Here is a 23892-nt window from a genome sequence, read left to right on the forward strand (position 1 = left end):
GGGCTGTTACTAGGGGTGTGCTGGACTGTGCTGACTCTGTGCTGTGGGAAGGGCACTTCACTGTCAGAGATGGAGCACTGAGGGAGCAAATGGTTGTTAAAGTCCACGGAACCATGTGAAGGAACGGCGAGAGTTGTCCTAGAATCTCGGCCAACACGTCCCCTCTCCCACCGAAGGAGGTTTGCCAGTTGTCCACACACAGCTGTGAATGATACCTTACTGGCTGTAACAGAAAATCAAAAAACTGCAGATACTGAAAATCTGAAATAAAAGCAAAATGTTAGAAATACTCAGTGAGTCAGGTAGTATCTGCAGAGAGAAAACCAGAGTGAACATTTCAATCAATGTTCCTTCCTGAGAGCTGGAAAACCAGTAGGTTTGAGGTTTTCAGGAGAGGAAGGGGTGGAGAGACCAGAGGGGATGTCTGTGATAGGGTAAGGTAAGATCTCTTTATTAGTCACATGTACGTTGGAACACACAGTGAAACGCACCTTTTACGTAGAGTGTTCTGGGGGCAGCCCAGAGTGTCGCCACGCTTCCAACGCCAACACAGCATGCCCACAACTTCCTAACCCGTACGTCTTTGGAATATGGGTGGAAACCGGAGCACCCGGAGGAAACCCTCATAGTCACAGGGAGAACGTACAAACTCCTTACAGACAGCGGCCAGAAATGAACCCGGGTCGCTGGCGCTGTAATAGCGTTACACTAACCGCTGCACTACCGTGCCTGCCCCGAAAGCTGTTCACTGTACCTCGGTAAACGTGACAACAATAAACCAATAGCACCCAAGGTCAGGATCGAACCCAGGTCTCTGGAACTGAGGCAGCAGCTGTGCTGGCTGTGCCACTGTGTCAGCCTAGCAGGGTGGGGATGTTGTCCATGTGTCACAGTGCTTTCCACGTGTTTGGTTAATGAGATGGAGGCAGAAGCTGGAACTGTGAGGTACAGTTGCAGAGTACAGACGGTGCTGATTGTTGTCGTGATGACAACTGCATCACCCTGACAGTGCCGAGAATTACTCTGAAAGATGCACGGCTCCCTTCCAGTTCCTCTGCATCACGATTTATTCCTCAGGCAGAGAACATGCAGGCAATTTGCTCCAGTAAGCTTGACATCTTTTCAACCAAGTCTTCCTCAGTGGAGGTGGAAACTTCCTGAGACCCGGAGAGGGTGGGACTTTGTGCCAAGCCTGGCCTGGCAGGGGAACGAGTGCAAAAACCAAGGTTGTCCACGACTTCCAACATCTACTCTGTGGGCAAATAATTGCTTCCATTTGTTGGCAGCAGTTCAACACAAACAGAAATATACTGTTGGAAAAGTGAGCTTTTGCCCATTTGTGGTTGATGGGTCAAAGTTCTGGCACAAGAGCTGGATAAATTGGATTTGTTTCTCAGAACGTTCCAGTATCCTTCTGCCCTTCAAAGGTTCATTTCACAGAAACCTCAAATTGTCTAATGTACTGAGCTTTCGTCTTTTTATAAAGTTCGTCACTAAATTGAATGAAGTGTCTTGTTCTGCAGCACACAGAGTTGTCTCTCAAATCTCCCTCAGCTTGCAATAGTTGCCCTCCTGCAGAGAGGGTGATTTTTATGGGGAATGTTCAGACTGGGAGTAAAAGCTCAGTATTTTTGGAACACTTGTTCTTACCACCCTTCTCTTGTCTTTGCAGATATCCAGGTAAGTGCTCGATACATCCTCTGGAATATGCATCTTGTACAAGAGGTGAGAATTCTCATCTGATATCCAAGGAACTCTTATGTCAAAACAGGAAGTGATGGAAATGCCCAGCAAATTGTGAAACTGAGAAAGGGATCAGAGGTGTCACAGATGTAAGTGGGAAGGGCCTGGACCGTAGGAGGCAGGATCGAGTCAAGGTCGGAAGGAGTAAGTTCAATAGGGCCAGAGCAATAGGTCTACTGGGACGGTCCTGTTTGTGGAATTTGGGTCGGAGGAGAATTGGGCAATGCAGGGTTGGGGCACTACAAGGTCAGGGGCGGTGGAGGGAGGATCTGCCGAGGAAATGAGGTCTGTGACAGTCTGGGAGAACGGCCTGATGTCGGTGGATGGGAGCGAGGTCCATCATGACCCAGTGATCAGCATATGAGACCTTGCAGATATTTTGAAAAAAAGAGTTAACAATGTGAATATTTGTCACATAGAAGTGGTTCTGGGAACTTAATAATGGCCGGATATATGGAATAAATGGCAGGGACCTTAGGAGCAGTGATGTACAGGGAGACCTTGGGGAGTAAGTCCATAGCTCCCTGAAAATGGAGACACAGGTGGATAAGGTAGTGAAGAAGGCTTGCCTTCATAGGCTGAGGTATTGAGCGTAAGAATTAGGATGTCATGTTGCGTTGGTTGGACTGTATACTTCTGGTCACCACACCACAGGAAGGGTGTGGTAGCAACAGAGAGAGTGCAGAAGAGATTCACTGGGATGTTGCCTGGAATGGAGGGCTGGAATTATAAGGAGAGATCAGATAGGTCAGGATTGTTCTCACTGGAGTGTAGGAGGCTGAGGGATGACTTTATAGAGGTTTATAAAATGATGAGGGACATAGATAGGATAGATAGTCAGTCCTTTTTCCCAGAACAGTCCCAGGGAAGTCTGGAACAAGAGGGCACGGGTTTAAGGTGAGAGGGAGAAATTTAAAGAGGGACGAGTTTTCCACACGGAGTGTGGTGGGTTTTTGGACGAGCTGCCAAGGAGGTGGTAGAGGCAGGGACAATCACAGCATTTGAAGGACACTTGGACAGGTGTAGAGGGATATGGGCCTGATGCAGGCAAATGGGATCAGGGTCAGCATGGACGAGGTGGGCCGAAGGGACTGTTTCTGTGCTGTACAATTCAGTGATTCTGTGAAAACAAGGATTTGGCTGATGAATTATCCAGGAGTTTTAAATCAGTCACCACTATGGAGGAGACAGGTAACCACCCAGAAATAGCTCTACATTGGGAATTGGAAGGGAAGGAGGAGCTCTGGACAATTCTCATCACCAGCACAGTGGTCCTGAGCGAGTTGTTGGACGCCCTGATGGTGTCCCCCTCGCTCTGACGCTGTGGCTGGTGAGATAGTCAATGTGCTGGTTTACGTCTTCCAAGAACAGGAAGCAGGAAACTGCAGACCAGTTCCCATTGGTCAGAGGGAAAGTTGTAGAATTTACTACTAAAGACGTTAGAGCCACATATTTGGAACAGAATCAGGGTAAACGCAGCACGGTTTTGTGAAAGGGGAGTCAAGTTTAACCAATTTATTGGAGCACTTTGAAGCAGTCACGTGATCGAGTCACAGAGCACAGATACAGGCCCTTCAGCCCACCCTGTCTATGCTGACCATCGGGTACCGTCTGTACTAATCCCATTCACCAGCACTTGGTCCGTAGCCTTCTACACCTTGACTACGACAGTGCTCGTCTAGATACTTGTGGGGTCTCTGTCTGCACCTCCCCCTTGGGCAGTACTCCCCCCCCCCCCGGGGGAGAAAATCTTCCTTGTATCTCTTCTAAATATCTTGCTCCTTACCTTAACCCATGGTCTTTAGTTTCAGACACCCCTAGTATGGGGAAAGGTTTACTACCCTTCATAATATTGTACATCTCTCTCAGGTCCCACTCCTCTCAAGGGAAACTATCCCGTCTCTGCTTGTCATGTGACATCCTGGTGAGTCTCTTCTGCGCCCTCCTCAGTGCAGTCACGTTCCTTCTGTACCAAAAAACAGCAGACGTTCCAAGTATGGACTCATCAACGGCTGATAAAGTTGCACCATAACTTTGCTGCTCCTGTATTCTCTGCCTCAGCTAATGAAGACGAGTAGCCGTATGCCTTCTTCAACACGTTACCTACCGTGCCGCCTTTTAACACTTCTCGTCCGGGGTCTTTTGACTCCCTCTGTTCCTCAATACTTCCTAGGACCCGACCGTTCATTGTGAATGTCCTAGCCTTACTTGACCTTATGAAATGAGGCATCGCACTGTTGGTCAGAGATTGTCCTCAAACGAGGACACGTGGGTAGAGGTTGAGAACAAAAAAGGTGTTGTCACGTTGCTGGGGTGCGTGGCAGACCTCCCGACAGTCAACAGGAGACAGAGGAACAGAGATGTAGGCAGAGAGATCTGCAAACTTACTGACCGTGCCTTGTCTTTGAATGGTTTTGAAGCGAAGGTGGATTTCCTGAGAAGAAAGAGGTGAAAGGTTACAGGGGGTAGGTGGGAACGTGGAGCTGAGGTTGCAGTCAGTAATGCCGTGATCTTAATACCTGGTGGAGCAGGCTTGTGTGGGCACTCCTGCTCCCAGTTAGTGTGTCCCCAATCTGTACCTTAAACTAAGTAACATGACTACAGCCTGTTCCCTCATCGCCACTGGATCTAATTCCTTGAGCAGCCACCTCAACACCACAGCAGGAGACCTTGCACAGAGCACCTTCTCTGAAGTGTGCTCGGGAAAGGACCTCGGTGCCTTGCCCCATCGCTCTGCCCTCACAGGCGTGTGGGTGGCACTCGGTGTCTGTGAAATGTAGGTCAGGGTGGCTGCATTCACCTGCCACCCCCGACACCTCCTGGGGCACGTCGGAACGGGCAGTGAAGGTGCATCCTGTGAGTGGATGAGATTTCGCACAGCGGGTACACCCAGGGTTGGTGACTCCATTGTCAGAGCACTGCAAAACGTGGCTCCGCATTCACCCGTTGTCCTTCAGTCCCTGGCATGGCCCTTCCCTCAGTACCTGGGATCGACCTGCACCCCCTCCTCGGGTCCCTGGGATCAACCCCCACCCTTCCCCCAGTCTCTGGGTCAGCCCCCTCCCCAGTATCTGGGGGGGGGGCGTCACACCCTCCCCCTCCCCCAGTCCCAGGGGTTTACCCCCTTCCCCCAATGACTCCTGTTTGCCTGCTTGCACCCACCTGATTCCATGTGTGTACGACATGTAAGGGATGTACAGCATGTAAGGTGCGCACGGTGCAAACAGTGTGTACGGTGGAGACTGCTGTGGTGTTGCCTGTTGCTGTGGGGACAAGGTGCTTACACCAGTGACGTTGGGGAACCCTATCCCGCGGGTGGATCTGTTGGCTCTCACTTTATCGTTGCAGAACGGAGACCCCCTGACGGGCAGGATGGACCGAGGTACCTCCTTACCCACCATGTTGGAGCAGAAGGTCAGAATTTGCCTTGAGCCTTGGGTTTAGGATCCTTGGAGTCGTTACAGAGTCACAGAGTGGTACAGCACAGAAACAGGCCCTTCGGCCCACCAGCTTCCTGCTGTCCATCTACACCAATCCCACTTGCCCCTTCTATGCCTTGCCTATTCATGTGCCTGTCTGAATACCTCTGATGGCACCTCCTCCTCTGTCAGCATGTTCCAGACATCAAACCCTCTTGGAATAACAGGCTTTCCCCACAAAACTCCTTCCTCTCACCTTAAACCCACACCCTCCTGTTTTTGGTATCCCTGACCATGGGGAAAGGATTCTGACTATCTCCCGTATTTATGCCTCTCATCATTTTAACTATCTCTTAACAGCCCACCCCTCAGCCTCCTTCGCCCCAGTGAAGACAAGCCCAGCCTGTCCAATCTCTCCCCATAACTAAAGTCATCCAATCCAGGCAACATCCTGGTGAATCCCCTCTGCACCCTCTCCAGCACAACAACCCTTTTCCTGTAGTGCGGCAACCAGGACAGCTCAACACTCCCAAGGGCGGTCTAAGCAGTGTTTTGAAAATTGCAATATAATGTCCCAACTGTGTCCTAACCCATGAAGGCAAACATGCCAAATGCCTTCTACACCACCTATACTTGTGTTGCTACTTTCATGGAACTATGGACCTCGGCCCCCAGTTCCACTCTGGTCATTGACACTCTCACTGCCTTACCATTTCCTGTACATGCTCGATCTACTTGACTTTCCGCAATGCATCACCTCACACTTGGGTTAAATTCCATCTCCCAACAGTCCGCCCAACTTTCCAGCTGATGTATATCCTGCTTTAGGTAACCTTCCTCACTATCCACAGCACCACCACCTTTCATATCATCCACAAACTTACTAATCATACCTCCTGCATTCACATCCAAGTGACTTATATATATCATAAACGACAAGGGTCCCAGCACCAATCCCTGAGGTACACCACTTCCCTGACTTCCAATCAAAGAAGCATCCTCCGCCGGAACCCCATCTCCGCCCCTCCGCCGGCACCCCGCCTCCGCCCCTCCGCCGGCACCCCGCCTCCGCCCCTCCGCCGGCACCCCGCCTCCGCCCCTCCGCCGGCACCCCGCCTCCGCCCCGTTACCGGCACCCCGTCTCCACCCCTCCGCCGGTACCCCGCACCCCGCCTCCATCCCTCCGCCGGCACCCCGCCTCCACCCTCCGCCGGCACCCCGCCTCCATCCCTCCGCCGGCACCCCGCCTCCGCCCCTCCGCCGGCACCCTGTCTCCCTGCCAGTTTCGGATCTCATCAGCCAGCTTGTCTTGGATCTCATGTGCTGTAATCTTCTGGACCACCCTGCCATGCAAGACCTTGTCAAAGGCCTTACCAAAGTCCACATAAACAATGTCTACCACCCAGTCTTCATCAATCTCCCTGGTTACCACCTCGAAAAAACTCAATTCAATTAATGAGGTGTGATTACCTCCTAGAAAGCCGCACTGACACTCCCTGATTAGCCCCTGCCTTTTCAAGTGTACATAAATCTTATCTATTTGGATTGTCTTCCATAATTTTCCTACTACTGATCATTTTTGGTTGAACCAATTTCTCTGACATAAAGGTAGTAAGGTCATGAATAATTTCCTGTTCATTTTGAGGATGTCATTTTAACTCTCCTCTTCACAGGATGAAACGGCAGCGAGTTGTGGGTTTGGCACCAGTTTCCCTGCACTGTCCCGCTACAAGCAGGTGGTACCTGGACTTCATTGATCAGGCTGCGAGGGTGAAACCAGACAGAGCTCCCAGTCTCTGCTGTCTGGGCATTGGGAAGGACAGGCTATGCACCTTGACCTGTTGGGGGGGGGAGTAGAGGTCACTGTGGCAAAGGGTGCCGACCCCATTAGTGGGGAGTGCACCCTGTTAGCAAAGGAGCCGAGATTCTAAAGGTGAATTGTAATGCATTTTGTTTCATGCACCACCTCCACAGATTTACCCGTATGAGTTACTGAAGGCGTGCAGTACCAGAAGCATCAGCCTGCCTCGGGGAGTGGACAGGCCGCGACTAGAGGTAAGGATGAAAGTTAAAGAACCCGTCTCGACAAAACCACCAAAGTAGTGGGATTAAGGAGCAGTAGTGGAAAGACAGGAGGTTATGGGTCATAATGAAATCGCCAGGAACAGTCTACCAAACCGACAGGAGGTGTGTGGTCACGTTCACTGATCACGATACTGGTCTATAAAGCAACCGTTCAAGTTGCAGATAGAATGAAACAGAAGGGGAATGATAAGGAGGAGACTGAGGGGTGAAATAGACCAATGGGTGGCAGGCGGTAGTGGTGATTCCTTTTGGTAGGAAGAATAAGAGAAAGTGAGATAAACTAAATTTAAAAGTAAGAATGCAGAAAGGAAGATCTGGAGGTACTTGCATGCAAATCTGTGAAGGTGGCAGACAAGTGGAGAAGGCTGTTGAAATGGGATCCTTGCTTAACATAACAGTGGGTATTGAAGTGAGGAGGTTCTCCTCTTACAAGTCCTTGGTCTGGCCTTGGGTGAAGCAGTGTGTTCGTTCCTGGCCCAAGGACGTTAACGGTTTGGGAAGGTCAAGAGCAGCCAGGACAAGGGATGGGGAGCAGTTACAGGAAACACGAGACAAGCTGGGGTTGTTCTCCTCTGGGCAGAGAAGGTTTAGACAATGTGAAGAGGTCTTTAAATTATAAAGAGCTTTGAATAACTAAGCAGGGAGAAACTGTGCCCTGTGGCAGAAGTGCTGATCACCAGAGGACACAAGTTCAGATCAACACACAAGATGCTGGAGGAACTCAGTGGGTCAGGCAGCAGCTGTGGAGGGAAATGAACCATCGATATTTCAGGTCAGCACCCTTCATCTGGGACACAGATGACAGCTGGAAGACCCAGAGGTGATGTGTAGAGACCTGTAGTGAGTTTGTGACCTGCAGCGTCCTGCCATCTAAGAATGGAAATAAGATTCGACATTAACTTTCAAGGGTGAATTGTGAAATGTAAACGGAGAGCACAGGGAAAGCTATCTGAGCTTCTCCATCTGCAGTGTCTCATCCTATGACGGATAATGTGGATTTAAAGGCTGGGGCTGTGTTTACAATACTCAGAGCAAACTGCAGATGCTGCAAATTTAAAACAAAGTGAGAATTTGCTGGATAAACTCAGCAGGTCAGGCAGCACCTGGGGAGAGAGAACCCTCTGGGTATGTGCACCAGAAATGGGGAAGACAGAGAGACTCATACAGCCCTTTGGCCCGACTGGTCCACGCCGACCAAGCATTTGGTCCGTATGCCTCTAAACCTTTCCTATCCATGCATCTGTCCAAGTGGCTTATAAATGTTAATGTACCTGCCTCGAGCACTTCCTCTGGCAGCTCGTTCCATGTACTGACCAGTCTCTGGGTGAAAAACTCGCCTCTCAGGTACCTATTAAATCTCTCCCCTCTCACCTTAAACCTATGCTGTCTAGTTGTTGCTTCCTCAACCCCCGGGAAAAAGACTGTGCACATTCACCCTATCTGTGCCCCTCCTGATTTTATACACCTCGATAAGATCACCCCTATGCTCCAGTGAATAAAGTCCCACCCTCCTGAACCTCTCTCCATAAAGTCCCTCAAGTCCCTGCAACATCCTCGTAAATCTCCTCTGCCCACTTTCCAGTTTTATGGCATCTTTCCTATAGCAGGGTGACCGAAAACTTTGGTTCCAAATGTGGCCTCACCGATGTCCTGTATAACTGCAGCATCCCAACTTCTGTACTCAATGTCCTGACTGATGAAGTCCAGTGTGCCAGCTTCTTCACTACCCTGTCTACCTGTGACACCGCTTTCAGGGAACCATGTACCTGTACTCCTAGGTCCCTCTGTTCCACAACACTCCCCAGGGCCCTACCATTCACTGTGAAAGTCCGACCCTCATTTGTCTTCCCAAAATGCAACACCTCGCACTTCCAAATTAAACCCCATTTGCCATTCCTTGACCCACTTACCCAGCTGATCGAGATCCCTCTGGAAATCCTGAACCACCTTCACTGTCAACGACACCACTTATTTTAGTGTCATCTGCAGACTTACTAACCATGCCTTGTACATTCATCTATATCAATGATTTGAATGGGACAAACAGCGATCCGCCTGGAACCGAGCCCTGGGAAACACCACTAGTCACAGGCCTCCAGTCCGCAAAATAACCTTCCACCATCACCCTCTGCTTCCTACCATTAAGCCAATTGTGCATCCAATTAGCCAGCTCTCCCTGCATCCTTATCAAAGGCCTTACTAAAGTTCATATAGACCATGTCTACCGCCCTGCTCTCATTGATCTTAATTACTTCTTGCAAAAACTTCTTCAACTTGGTGAGACATGATCTCCCACGCACAGAGCTGTGCCTAATCAACCTCTGTCTTTCCAAATGCATGTCAGAATCAGGTTTACTATCACTGATGTAGGTCAGGAAATGTGTTGTTTTGCATCAGCAGTACAGTGCAAGACATAAAAATTACTGTAAGTTACAAAATAATAAATAGTGCAAAGAGGAATAACGAGATAGTGTTCATGGGTTCACGGACCCTTCAGAAATCAGATGGCGGAGGGGAAGAAGCTGTTCCTGAAACGTTGAGTGTTGGTCTTCAGGCTCCTGTACCACCTCCCTGATGGTAGTAACGTGAAGAGGGCATGTCCCAGGTGGTGAGGGTCCTCAGTGATGGAGCCGCCTTCTTGAAGCACCGCCTCTTGAAGGTGTCCTCGATGGCGGGGAGCGTTGTGCCCGTGATGGAGCTGGCAGAGTCGATAACCCTCTGCAGCCTCTTGTGATCCTGCATATTGGAGCCTCCATACCAGGTGGTGACAGAACCAGTCAGGATGCTCTCCACCGTACATCTGTAGAAATTTGCATGAGTCTTTGGTGATAAACCAAATTTTCTCAAATTCCTAATGAAGTAGAGCCACTGGTGTGCCGCCTTTGTGATTGCATCAGTGTGTTGGGCCAGGATAGATCCTCTGAGATGTTGACGCCCAGGAACTTGAAGCTGCTCAACCTTTCCACCGCTGACCCCTCAATGAGGACTGGTGTGTGTTCTCCTGACTTCCCCTTCCTGCAGTCCACAATCAATCCCTTGGTCTTGCTGACACTGAGTGCGATGTTGTTGTTGCAACACCACTCACCCAGCTGATCCATCTCACTCCTGTACGTCTCCTCATCACCATCTGAGATTCTGCCGGCAACAGTGGTGTCATTGGCGAATTTATAGATGGCGTTTGAGCTGTGCCGAGCCACACAGTCACAAGTATAGAGAAAGTAGAGCAGTGGGCTAAGCCCGCATCCTTGAGGTGCACCTGTGTTGATTGTCAGTGAGGAGATGTTACTACTGATCCACACTGATTGTGGTCTCCTGATAAGGAAGTCGAGGATCCAGTTGCAAAGGGAGGTACAGAGGCCCAGGTTTTGAACTGAGGGAATGACGGTGTTGAACGCTGAGTTGTAATCGATAAACAGCAGCCTGGTGTATGCTCCAAAGCCGAGTAGACAGCCAGTGAGATTGCATCTGCTGTAGACCTGTTACGACGGTAGGCAAATTGCAGTGGGTCCACGTCCTTGCTCAGGCAGGAGTTAATTCTAGCCATGACCAACCTCTCAAAGCACTTCATCACAGTAGATGTGGGTGCTACTGGGTGATAGTTGTTGAGGCAGCTCACCCTGCTCTTCTTGGGCACCGGTATGATTGATGCCCTTTTGAAGCAGGTGGGAACCTCCGACTACAGCAGTGAGAGGTTGAAGATGTCCTTGAACACTCCAGCCAGTTGGTCGGCACAGATTTTCAGTACCCGGCCAGGTACACCATCGGGGCCTGACGCCTTGCGAAGGTTCACCCTCTTGAAGGATGTTCTGACGTTGACCTCTGAGACAGGGATCACAGGGTCACCAGATGCTGTGGGATTCACACAGGTGTAGTGTTATTCTCCCTTTCAAACTGTGCATAAAAGGCGTTGAGCTCATCAGGGAGTGAAGCATCACTGCCACTTATGATGTTAGGTTTCACCTTATAGGAAGTAATGGCATGTAAACCCTGCCACAGCTGTTGTGCATCTGATTGTGTCTCTAACTTCACACGGAATTGCCTTTTTGCTCTCACAATGGCCTTCCGTAGGTTGTACCTGGACTTCTTGTAGGGTTGTGGATCACTGGTCTTGAACGCCACAGATCTATCCCTCAGCAGACTGCGAATCTCCTGGTTCATCCAGGGCGTCTAGTTTGGGAAAGCTCGGTATGTTCTTGATGGCATGTCTATCTTATCCCTCAGAATCCCCTCCAGTAATGTACCTCCCACAGATGTTGGGCTGATTGGTCCACAGTTCCCAGGTTTCTCCTCTAGCCCTTCTAAAATAAAGGCCCAACGTTCGCCACTCTCCAGTATTCTGGCACTTCATCCATGGCTAACGATGATGCATATATCTCAGCCAGAGCGCCCGCAATTTCTTCTCCAGCTCCCACAGTGTTCTTGGATATACCTGGTCAGGCCCCAGAGATTTCCCTACCTTCATACACTTTAAGACGTCCAGTACCTCCTCTGCTGCAATGCGGATTATCCCAAAGACCCCCCCCCCCCATCTCAAGGTCCAAAGCCTTCATGTCCTTCTCCATAGTAAAAAGAGGAGAAATACTCATTGAGGACCTTGCCCATTTCCTGTCCGTCCACACAGTTGTCCTCATTGGTCTTTGAGGGGCCTGATTCTCTCTCTAGAAACTTCTTTACCCTTAATATATAAAATCTCTTTAGATTCTCCTTAATCTTCTCTGCCAAAGCTATCTTATGCCCCCTTTTGCCCTTCTGATTTCTATTGGAATTGGTTTATTGTTGTCACTTGTACCGAGGTACAGTGAAAAACTTGTCTTGCACACCGTTCATGCAGATCAATTCATTACACAGTGCATTGAGGTAGTACAGGGTAAAACAATAACAGAATGCAGAATAAAGTGTCACAGCTACAGAGAAAGTGCAATGCAGATAGACGATAGTGTGCAAGGTCATAACAAGGTAGATTGTGAGGTCAAGAGTCCATCTTATTGTAGTAGGGAACCATTCAATAGTATTATAACAGCAGCATAGAAGCTGTCCTTGAGCCTGGTGGCACGTGCTTTCAGACTTTTGTATCTTCTGCCCAATAGGCGGGGGGAGAAGAGAGAATGTCCAGGGTGGGTGTGGTCTTTGATTATGCCGGCTGTTTTACCAATGCAGTGAGAAGTATAGACAGAGTCCATGGAGGGGAGGCTGGTTTTCGTGATGCGCTGGGCTGTGTCCTCAACTCTCTGCAGTTTCTTGCAGTCCTGGGCAGAGCAGTTGCCAGACCAAGCTGTGCTGCATCCAGACAGGATGCTTTCTATGGTGCATGGATAAAAATCGGTGAGAGTCAGAGGGGACATGCCAAATTTCTTTAGCCTCCTGAGGAAGTAGAGGCACTGGTGAGCTTTCCTGGCCCTGGCATCTATGTGATTGGACCGGGACAGGCTGTTGGTGATGTTCACTCCTAGCAACTTGAAGCTCTCAACCCTCTCGACCTCAGCACCACAGGTGCATGAACACTGCCTCCCTTCCTGAAGTCGATGACCAGCTCTTTTGTTTTGCTGACATTGAGGGAAAGGTTGTTGTCATCACACCATGTCACTGAGCTCTCTATCTCCTTATTCAGGAGCTTCCTTCTTAAGGAATTTCCTCCTTAAGTACACTCCTGCACCCGCTACACTCCCCTGGATTCACCTGATCCCAGCTGCCTGTACCTGACCCATGCTGCCTCCTTTTTCCTGACCAAAGCCTCAATGCCCTTCATCATCCAGAGTTTCCTACTCCTGCCAGCCTTGCCCTTCACTCTGACACGAACATCAGACGTTGACTCTCGATATCGCACTTTTAAAAGCCTCTCACTTTCCAGACGTCTCTTTGCCTGCAAACAATATACCCCAATCAACTTTTGCAAGTCCCTGTCTAATACCATCAAAATTTGCCTTGCCCCAATTTAGAACTTTAACTTGTGGACCAGATCTGTCCCTTTCCATAACTAATTTAAAACTAATAGAACTATGGTCACTGGTCCCAAAGTGCTCCCCCACTGACACCTCAGTCACTTGTCCTGCCCCATCTCCCAAGAGTAGGTCGAGCTTTGCCCTCTCCCTGGTAGGGCCTTCAATATATTGCATGAGGAAACTTCCATGAACACATTTAACAAATTCCACCCCACCTAAGCCCTTAGCACAATGGCAGTCCCAGTCTATATTTGGAAAGTTAAAATCCCCTACTATGACAACCCTATTATTTTTGTAATTTTCTGCAATCTCCCTCCAAATTGTTCCTCTAATTCTCGTTGACTATTGGGGCCTGTAGTACAATTCCAACAAGTGATCATCCCTTGCAAGTGGGTTTTCAGTAGGAGGGAAGGAGGTGGAGAGTTGTTTAGAAAAAATGTGATTGGATGGGTCGAAATGGCTGTAATTACCAGCACCTCACCCTTCTTGGTCTGCGTCATGGGTTGTTAATGGTCAGTGGTGGGGCTGGCCTAGCAGGCCAGACTTAACAAGTTGGATAAGAAAACCTGACCCCATTTGGTAAAAAAATGGAAAATGCTGGAAACACTTGACGGTCTTGCTGGTCTGCAGAAGGACTTGGACAGGTTGAGGGAGTGGCAGATGGAGTACAGCGCAGGGACGTGTACGGCCATGCACTTCGGTAGAAGGCATAAAGGCGTAGACTATTTTCTAAACGGGGAGTGAATTCAGAAATCGGAGGTACAAAGGGACTTGGGAGTCCTAGTGCAGGATTCCTTAAAAGTTAACTTGTAGGTTGAGTCGGTAGTAAGGAAGGCAAATGCAATGTGAGCATTCATTTCGAGAGGACTAGAATATAAAAGCAAGGAGGTAACGCTGAGGCTTTATAAGGCATTGGTCAGACCACATTTGGAGTATCGTGAGCAGTTTTGGGCCCCATATCTGAGGAAGGATGTGCTGGCATTGAAGAGGGTCCAGAGGGGGTTTATGAGAATGATCCTGGGGATGAAAGGGTCAACGTATGAGGAGCATTTGATGGCCCTGGGCCTGTACTCACTGGAGTTTAGAAGGATGACGGGGATCTCATTGAAACCTACCGAATATTGAAAGGCCTGGATAGAGTGGACGTGGAGAGGATGTTTCCAGTTGTGGGAGAGTCTGGGACCTGAAGGAACAGCCTCAGAATAGAAGAACGTCCCTTTAGAACAGAGGTGAGGAGGAATTTCTTTAGCCAGAGGGGGTGAATCTGTGGAATTCATTGCCACAGAGGGCTGTGGAGGCCAAGTCATTGGGTATATTTAAAGCGGAGGTTGATAGGTTCTTGATTAGTGAGGCGTCAAGGTTACGGGGAGAAGGCAGGAGAAGAGGGAAAAATAATCAGCCACAACCGATTGGTGGAGCGGACTCGATGGGCCAAATGGCTTAATTCTGCTCCTTTGTCTTATGGTCAACAGGTCAGGCAGCACCTGTGGAGAGAGAAACAGTTAATGTGTCCGATGAGGGACCCTTTATCAGAGCTGAGAAAAGGGAGAAGTAGGTTAGTTTGGGTAGTAGTGAAATGCGGATGAAACCAGGGGCGTTACTCTGATGGTTGGTGGGATCAGGTTATGGCTGTGTAATTTGTTCATGTTGTGGTTCCGGCAAACAGAGCAGGGTAGACGGTGCACAGAGAGGAATAGGGAAAGGATGGCAGGCAGATATCTTTAGTGGTCACATGTACATCGAAACACAGTGAAATGCATCTTTTTGTAGAGTGTTCTGGGGGCAAGTGTCGCCACGCTTCCAGCGCCAACATAGCACGCCCACAACTTCCTAACCCGTACGTCTTTGGAACGTGGGAGGAAACCGGAGCACCCGGAGGAAACCCGCGCAGACACGGGAGAACGTACAAACTCCTTGCAGACTCCTCCCTTCCATCCACACTCCCCACTGTTCGTCTTTCCCCACCCATTGGCGCATCCCTGCCCCTGTTTAACAAGTGGGTTACTTCCCCCGGGTCCTCCCTGTCGGTGGTGGTGGGAAGAGTGGGGAGAATGAAGTGGGAGAGGAGCAGTTTTTGCATGGTCCCTGTGTCCCACATGCCAGGAAGGAGACGACTGGCCTGTGGACAGGGAGGAGGGAGTGGGTGGGGTAGGCTGTTGATACCCCAGCAGCTGCTGGGGAATTGTGGGGCTGGCTTTGACCACTTACCGGGAGGAGGAACTGGTTGAGTAAAACTCTCAGAGAAATAAGCAGCTGAGGGTAAGCCAGCTGGGGCGGTGACTTGCCGGGTTGGATATTTCCTGAGCTTGATCACTGTTTATTCCTTCTTCAACAGAGGCATCTGTCTCCCGAGGAGTTCCAGGAGGTTTTTGGGATGACAATTAAGGAGTTTGATAAATTGCCCCAGTGGAGGAGGACTGAGCTGAAGAAGAAGGCTTGCCTCTTTTAACGTGAGAGGGGAACCCTTCGAGAAGTTCCCCTGCTGAGACTCCAGCTCTCTATGGTGGCTGACTTGCTCTTTGCTGGCTGTTACTCCTACAATGTATCATTAGTCTCAGTAATTGCCTAACTTTAATTTTTTTTCTCTCTTCTATTTCATGAAATCTGTTCTCAGTATCCTGGAGTGGAACTCGGGTGAACTTTTGATGTTTTTGATTTGAATCGAGTGTGCTGACTGCTCCCACTGAACCACAGGGCAGAAATGCTACCACTCGACAGCTGCCAACCTGCTTATAGTTCTGCAGTCTCTGCACATGTAGACGATAGTTCATTATCCCAGATGTTGCTCTGTGGTTGCAGAGTGGTTTCGTTTGTGATCAGCACAGCTGTCAGTGAGGCCAGCTCAATGACCAATTGTTCCGATGTTTTGTCAGCAGCACTTCTCCTGAACAAAGAACTGGGCACAAGATTGCATTTGTTGCCATGCATGTTCTCTCACCACTAACCCACAGATCTAGAATAAAACCGTTTCTTCGTCCAAATGCATATTCTGCATTCTTCGTTAAAAATGACTGGGATAAGTTTACTAAAAACTAAAACCTGAGGCAACGAACTTTCAATTACCCCGTGGCTGACACAACACAACAATAAGGCATCATGCAGATTAACTACTGAAAACCAGGTCCAAGTCCTGATCTAATCTATGTTTGGAAGGTACCTATTTATTCACTGTGCTGCCAGAACATGGATGCGATCAGCTGTAGGTAACTGGCAGAGCATAGCTTACACCTCTGTGAAAGGTGACTGAAACCTCCCTGTTACTGCCAATGGAAGGTAAAATATTACATTTTTGTCGAATAATTTCACAGTAAAGTGATGTTTATTCTGCAGGGTACAGATCTTAGTGTTCCCATCTCATTTTCCTCTGCGGTTCCAGTGACATTGGGTGCTGCTTGATTGACCTTTAAATTCTTGGTCGGTTGACGATCTTGTAGCTAGCTGCTTCAAAAACAAAGTGCACATGACATATACAGTTGTATTTATGTAACAGTCTGATTCATCTTCCACAGCTTGTAGGGATTTCACTGTTTTAGTGTCAGAACTAGTTCTGCAGATAATGGTGTTTGAGCTCAAAGGAGCTTATGGCTGGCTTAAGAAACCACAGATACTAAAACCAACCATGGATGCTCCCTGCCTCCCACAATCACACAAATGATAACATTGCTTTACTATCATTCCAGTAAGTATCTGTTATATTTTTTCCACAGAATAGATATCAGATGTTTTATAAAATGGCTTCTTTCACAAGTAGCACTGACTGGAAACATTCTGACATACTGGTGTCCAACTCTTCTCTGGAATTTAGTTCTGTCAGTGTGATGACATTAAGGGTTGGAATTGGGTGGTTTATAAAAGGAAAATTGAGATGGGAACATTAGAATCTGTATCCTGAAGGATAAACATCAAAATTGCTGTAACATTATTCAACGAAAATGTCTTACTTTGCCTTCCATTGATTATATTTATATTCATTTTAGCTCTAGATAGCGATGTTCAGATATTCAGAATCAGATTCTCTGTGACCACAAACTCCTCTCACGTCAAGCTCTGGTTCACCTGATGTGTAGGGGCTGTGGCATCTCGAGGGGTCGGCGCAGTGCAGTGTACCTGCCGCAAGTAACCCCACCCTCAGTACCTGTGAGTGACTGTGGTAATGGTACAGTGTTGGGCAGTAATTGAACAAATGTGTGATCCAGGGGTTTAATGGCCCTCTCAATGGACTGGCTGCTTAAACTCGTACTTGTGTTTTTAATTTCTAGAGAACCAAAACTTTCAAAAGGAAATGACTCTCAGTTCAAACTGCATCTAAGAATTAAATAGAATTTTGGAGAGATCTGGTTATAGCTCCATGGGGAAATCACCTTCCCTCTGCCTCTTGATCTTGCTGACTCTCAACCTCACTCTTCCCCCCCCCCCCCCCGCTGCGTGCCTCGTTCTTGCTTCCCACTTCTCCCTGGCTTTGGCTCTCTCCCTTTCTCACCTCACCTCTTGTCCTCTGTTCAATGCCCCTCACTCTGTTTCTCCCGCCCTTCTGTGACCACCGTCCTTCCCTCCCGACGTCTGTCACTCCCACTCAAACGCTCTCATTCTCCCAATCTTTCTAATTCTGTCTTAAATCCTCCCCCCAGCTCCCTTTCCACTCTCCGCTCTCTCTGTCCCGTTCTCCCAATCTGTCTCTCACTGCCTTTAAACCTTCCCTCTCTCCCCCTCCTCTCCACTGACATTCTTTCCTTTCCCTCACATTCTCTCTGAGACTCTCAATTTTTGTCTGCCTCTCTTTAACTCTTGTACTCCTCCTCCTCCTTGTGTCTCATGTTACAACAGTGACTGCAGTTCAAAGGACTTGGTGTAAGATGCTTTGGGACATCTTGAATGGCACGTGTCAGCACCACACAATCCCCGCCTTGTCTTTCTTCACTTCCTTGCTCTTCCTTTCTCTGAAATGTCCGTCTCCCTGTGTCTACCCCCTCGCACCCCCCCCCCCCCCACCGTCCCGTCACAGACACTGACCTGCGGAGGATCTCCAGCAGGCTGGGATTTTATCTGATCTGCTATTTGTCCTTAGGAGTTTGCAGATTTCTTTCACCCATTTGAAGTTGTAAAGATGAACATTGAACACAGGTGACAGTGCTGAGCGTGGGGCTAGGGTGAGAGGAGCAATGATTTCTATGATAACCGGTGACCTTGGTAAACTGTTTGTCCTTAAGCAATAAGTGAAGCTGTTTCACTGCTTTGAGAGCTTCTAATGTGCAGAGGCCCTGATATTGATGAAGCTAAGTTGTGAGACTGTGGTCAACCAAAAGAACATAGTATGTGGCCCTTAAAGCTCACGATGTTGCATCAAACTAATTAAACTAGTAATTAAATGCCTAACTAAACTAGTCCCTTCTGCCTGCAAAATGTTCATCTCCCTCCATTCTCTGCACATTCATGTGTCTATCTAAGAGACTCTTAAACACCTCTGTCGTATAGCCTCCACACCACCCTGCCAGCGCACTCCAGGCACCCACAACTCTGTGCAAAAAAAACACCTGCTCCGCACATCTCCTTTGAACTTTCCCTCTCTCACCTTCAATGCATGCCCTCTAGTATTAGACATTTCAATCCTGGGAAAAAAGATACTGACTGTCTATCCACGCCTCTCATAATCTTCTCTCTTAAACTTCTATCGCATCTCCCCCTCAGCCTCCACTGCTCCAGAGAAAACAACCCAAGTTTGTCCAACCTCTGCTTATAGCATACGCCCTCTAATCCAGGCAGCATCCTGGTGAAACCTTTTCTACACCCTCTCCAAGGCCTCACATCCTTCTGCAATGGAGCGACCAGAATTGAATGCATACTCCAGATGTGGCCTGATGTTTTGATTTGATGCAGGTTGGCCGATCAGATCGCAGTCCATGAGGGTTCTCAACTGTGGTAAAATTCTGAATTGAGGTTTCCTTTGAAATATTCATTTCATTGTGATTGCTTTAGCTATTAGAGGTTTCACCAAGTATTTAGTAAATCAGTGCAAACATTTTGGTTTTGACTGGAACACTTTGTGTATTTCTGCTGTTTCAAAGTAAATTCTTCAAAACCATCTGTGTATTTTTGCTGTCCTCCTCGTGTGAAGCTTTGGTGTTTCCTCCGGAAGCTCCACTCCACTTTACTAATGTTTCCTGTGACCTTCCCCATGGGAGACATGCTGTGCACAAAGGGCCACCTTGCTCAGGGACGCCTCGGTATGCAGAGAACTTGCTTCCATGGGCTCATGAGAGCAAGATGGCAGTGGAGTTGATACAGGGTCCAGGAAAAGGTTGAGATTCTTTGGGGATTGGTGCAGAGCCATTGGGAGAGGGAATTTGGGCTTTGACGCTCCAGTAACTGGGCAGCTTCGTTCTCTTTCAGGCATTTGCTGAGCCACGTCTTCTGCAAATTTACAAATCAGAGCTCCTACATTCCCATCCAAGTCACTACTATAGCTCACAAACAGCAACGGTCCGCAGCACCGATCACCACTTGGCACAGGCTTCCAATCTTCCCCCTGAAACATTAGCTGTTTCTCCCACAGATGCAGCCTGACCTGCTGAGTATTTCCAGCAGTATCTCACTACCCCTTCCCTCTGCCTTCTACCACCCAGCCAACTTTGAATCCAATTAACCAGCTCATCTGGGATCCCATGTGGTCCCAACCTACCATGCGGGTCAAATATCTTACTGAAGTTCATGGAGACTATGTCTACTGCCTAGAGCATCTGGAGCTAAAGCTGGGCAGTGCGGAGGGGGAGGATTGCTGAGCCACCTGATATATTTTCAAGTCAGGACGGAGTGCAGGTGGTGAAGTTTCCAAGTGCCTCTTTCTCCTGTCCTTGGTCCTAGAGGTTGAGGATTTGGGAGCTGCTGTCGGTGTAGAATGCCCCTCTTATGTTCTGATGATTGGCGTTTATTTTGTCCAATGCTCTGTGATGTTTGCAGTGCCATTGGGTTGCACAGTCATGCAGACAAGTGGCAGCATTCCAGCTCTCTGCACTGTTCCGCTATCTAATCTTCTGTGCAGATTGAACAGGATATCCAAGCATCAGGTGATGTGTTACTGCAGTCACACAGACAAGGGGGTCCGGTACTGTCCTCACCAAACAAGATACATTGCAAACTGATACTCCACAATCACCGACCCGGGCCAATGCAGTGACCTGTTGCTGCAGTGGTAACATGGGTGGGTCAGACATGAGGGTGACGGCCTCTGTCCTGGGCAGGAGCTGCAGCCCTGCCTCACTCCTGAGGCAGTTTGATGATCCAGTTTGCCTGCAGTCAATATTAACTCCATCATAACTACCTTGTGAAAGAATCAGACGATGCTGGAAGTGCCCAGCAGGTCGGGCAGCGTCTGTGAGAGAAGCAGAGTTGATGCTGGGCGACCTGCTGAGGATTTCTAGTGGTTTTGTGTTTATTTCAGGTTTGTGGCATCTGCCGTAGTTGCTTCAGATCTGTGGACAGTTTCGTAAAGTCAAATATCGCCGGGCCCCGCCGCATATTTCCAGCCTCTTCCATTCTCACCTTTGATTCCTGTCACTGGTTGTTTGGGGACCTCTCCCCCTCCTCTCCCTCCCTCCCCTCTCCCCTCTCCCCCCCTCTCCCTCTCCCCCCCTCTCCCCTCTCCCCCCCCTCTCCCTCCCTCCCCTCTCCCCCCTCACCCCCCCACCCCCCTCCCCCCTCCCTCCCCCCTCCTCCCCCCCCCTCCCCCCTCCTCCCCCCCACCCTCACCCACCCCCCCTCCCACCCCCCCTCCCCCTCCCTCCCCCCTCCCTCCCCCTCCCTCCTCCCTCCCTCCCTCCCTCCCCCTCTCACTCCCTCCTCCCTCCATCCCTCCCCCTCTCACTCCCCCCTCCCTCCCTCCCCCTCACCCCCCCTCCCCCCTCCCCCCTCACCCCTCACCCCCCCTCCCCCCTCCCCCCTCCCTCCCTCCCCCCTCACCCCCCTCCCCCCTCCTCCCCCCTCACCCCCCCTCCCTCCCCCCCCTCCCCCCTCCCCCCTCACCCCCCCCTCCTCCCCCCTCCCCCTCACCCCCCCTCCCCCACCCCCCCTCCCCCCCCTCCCTCCCTCCCCCCCCTCCCCCCCCCTCCCTCCCCCCCTCCCCCCCCCTCCCTCCCCCCCCCCCTCCTTCCCCCCCCACCCCCTCCTTCCCCCCCCCTCCCTCCCCCCCCATGAGACGGTGAAACCGTCCCGCTTGCCCGCGTATCGGAGGGAGGGAGGGAGGGAGGGAGGGACAGGGAGATCTCCGCGGGGGCTGACCTCCTGCCCGCGACCTCCTGATCCTGATTCCTGACCTCCCGTCCCCGACCTCACGTCCTTGACCTCTTGACTCCGACCCCCCGTCCTTGACCTCCTGACCCTGACTCCGACCTCCCGTCCCTGACCTCCTGTCCTTGACCTCCTGACCCTGACTCCTGACCTCCCATCCTTGACCCCTGACCTCCTGTCCCCGACCTCCCGTTCTTGACCTCCTGACCCTGACCTCCGGACTCCGCCCTCCCGTCGCTGACGTCCAATCCTTGACCCCTGACCTGCTGTCCCCGACCTCCCGTCCTTGGCCTCTTGACCCTGACTCCTGACCTTCTGTCCCTGCCCCCGTCCCCCCGCCGCTGACCCCCCGCCCCCGGCCCGCTCCTGGCTGGGGTTGAGCCGGGAAGGAGGCGGGGCTCCGCCACGTGTCGCAGCCTCCCGGGGCGGTAGATGGTGCTCTGCCGGGAGTTGGACGGCGGCCGAGGCCGCAGTGTGTGTTGGTGGGAGAGGCCGGGCTGGGCCGGGCCGGGCCGGGCGGGCGGCAGGGAGGGAGGGAGGGAGCTGCGGAGACAAAGGCAGCAGCGCGGCGATGGGACGTGCCGGGGGCCGCTAGCAGCCGGCGCCAGGATGAGCGCGGACAGAGGTAACCGGGGCTGTTCCCCGCCGCTCCGGGTCGGTGCGAACTCCCTCAGAACTTCGTGTTGGGACATTTCAGAGCAGTGACCGAGCTGCGGAGATCGGCGGCACCTACTGCCGCCCGGCACACGGTGTCCGCACCCTGTCCTGACCGCCGAATAGCCGGGCACTGTGGGAGAATAACACCCCCCTCCCTCCCATCTCTCCCCCCCACCCCTCTCCCCCCACCTCTCCCCCCACCTCTCCCCCCTCCCTCCCCTCTCCCACCTCTCCCCTCTCTCTCCCCCTGCTCTCCTCTCCCCCTGCTCTCCCACCCTCTCTCTCCCCCTCCCCCTCCCTCTCCTCTCCCCCTCCCCCTCCTCTCCCCCTCCCCCTCCCTCTCCTCTCCCCCTCCCCCTCCCTCTCCTCTCCCCCTCCCCCTCCCTCTCCTCTCCCCCTCCCCCTCCCTCTCCTCTCCCCCTCCCTCCCCCCTCTCCTCTCCCCCTCCCTCCCCCCTCTCCTCCTCCCTCCCCCCTCTCCTCTCCCCCTCCCTCCCCCCTCTCCTCTCCCCCTCCCTCCCCCCTCTCCTCTCCCCCTCCCTCCCCCCTCTCCTCTCCCCCTCCCTCCCCCCTCTCCTCTCCCCCTCTCCTCTCCCCCTCTCCTCTCCCCCTCCCCCCTCCCTCTCCTCCCCCTCTCCCCCCCCCTCTCCCCCCCCTCTCCCCCCCCTCTCCCCCCCCTTCCCCCTCTTCTCCCCCCCCCCCTGCTTTCCCTGGGCTAACAGGGGCCACAGCCAGAGCTGATGGACTGACCCTGTCCACGGGGATGGACAGCACTTGGAACAGGGTGTGTTTGGGTTGTAACGTTGCGGCACCTCGGGGAACGTGTGCTCGGCGAGTCTGCAGGTAACGCGTTGGCTGCTGGTGTTCTGGTGGGAAGTGAAGAAGAAAACGCTCATCGGAGGGGCTGGAAATCTGAGTGCTGGAAACACTCAGCAGGTCGGGCAGCGTCTGTGGAGCGAGAGAGAGAGACGGGCGATGGTTCAGGTCGGGAACCTTTTACGAACACATCCCGGCAGTGACCGGACCATTCGGCCCATGTGGCCGCCCTGCTCCTTCCCCCAGCTCTCCGCCCCAAACCCTGACCCCAGCGAGGGCGCTCCGTGACCGCAGCCGTCTGTGGGGGGGACAGTCCTCACTCTAGACTACCCTGTGTGGCTGAGACCGCAACCCCCAGGTGTAGGATCTGCGGGCAGGGTGGAGACTGGTGCCAACCTGCCCGATCCATCTCAGTGTCATTCCTTGCCACGTCCGTGCTGCACCTCACGGGACAACCGTCCCAGGGATGTGGTTGGTCCGTGTGGGTGGAGGGACAGTGGGACACCAGTCTGTCAGTTATTCAGGGTTACGCTGGACTTAGTTGTGGGGTCTAGGAGTTTGTGTTGGAGCAATTGGCTGTTTGTGGTACAGGAGTGTGCGGGGGGTGGGGTGGATTTGGGGTGCTATTTAGTGGTTTTGGTTTGAATTTCCTTTGTAGGATCCGGGCACTGCTAGAAAGGCCAGCACTTATTCCACATCCCTAATTGCCCTTGGCAACTGAGTGGCTTGTGAGGCCATTTCAGAGGGCGTTGATGAGTCAACCGCGCTGGGGGTTTGGGGTCACATAGGTAAGGAGGGCTGATTCCTTCCCCTAGTGAAACACAAAGGTTATTGAGATGTTCCACTAGTTTATGGTCATTTGTACAGAGTACTAGATTTTAAAATTCTAGATTAGCGATCTGAATTTTAATGCTGAGATTTTAATGGTCCACAGGATTATTATCCTAGTACCCA

The 23892-nt window shown here is 51.3% G+C and overlaps 1 protein-coding gene across 5 annotated transcripts in view; it reads left to right on the top strand.

Moving 5' to 3' along the window:
* The window catches only part of LOC127584135 (actin filament-associated protein 1-like 2), a 135412-nt gene that overhangs the window by 40124 nt on the left and 71396 nt on the right, over window positions 1-23892 (top strand). The window contains exon 1 of one of the 5 annotated variants that reach the window (XM_052040707.1): window positions 21873-21938. The exons of the other annotated variants lie outside the window; for them this stretch is intronic. Coding sequence (XP_051896667.1) covers window positions 21899-21938 — 40 coding nt within the window. The 5' untranslated portion in view covers window positions 21873-21898. Of the gene's footprint in view, window positions 1-21872; window positions 21939-23892 lie in introns of those variants that run through there. 5 annotated transcript variants of the gene reach the window in all.

The sequence above is a fragment of the Pristis pectinata genome, chromosome 29, assembly GCF_009764475.1.
Source record: "Pristis pectinata isolate sPriPec2 chromosome 29, sPriPec2.1.pri, whole genome shotgun sequence".
Taxonomy (NCBI): Eukaryota; Metazoa; Chordata; class Chondrichthyes; order Rhinopristiformes; family Pristidae; genus Pristis; species Pristis pectinata.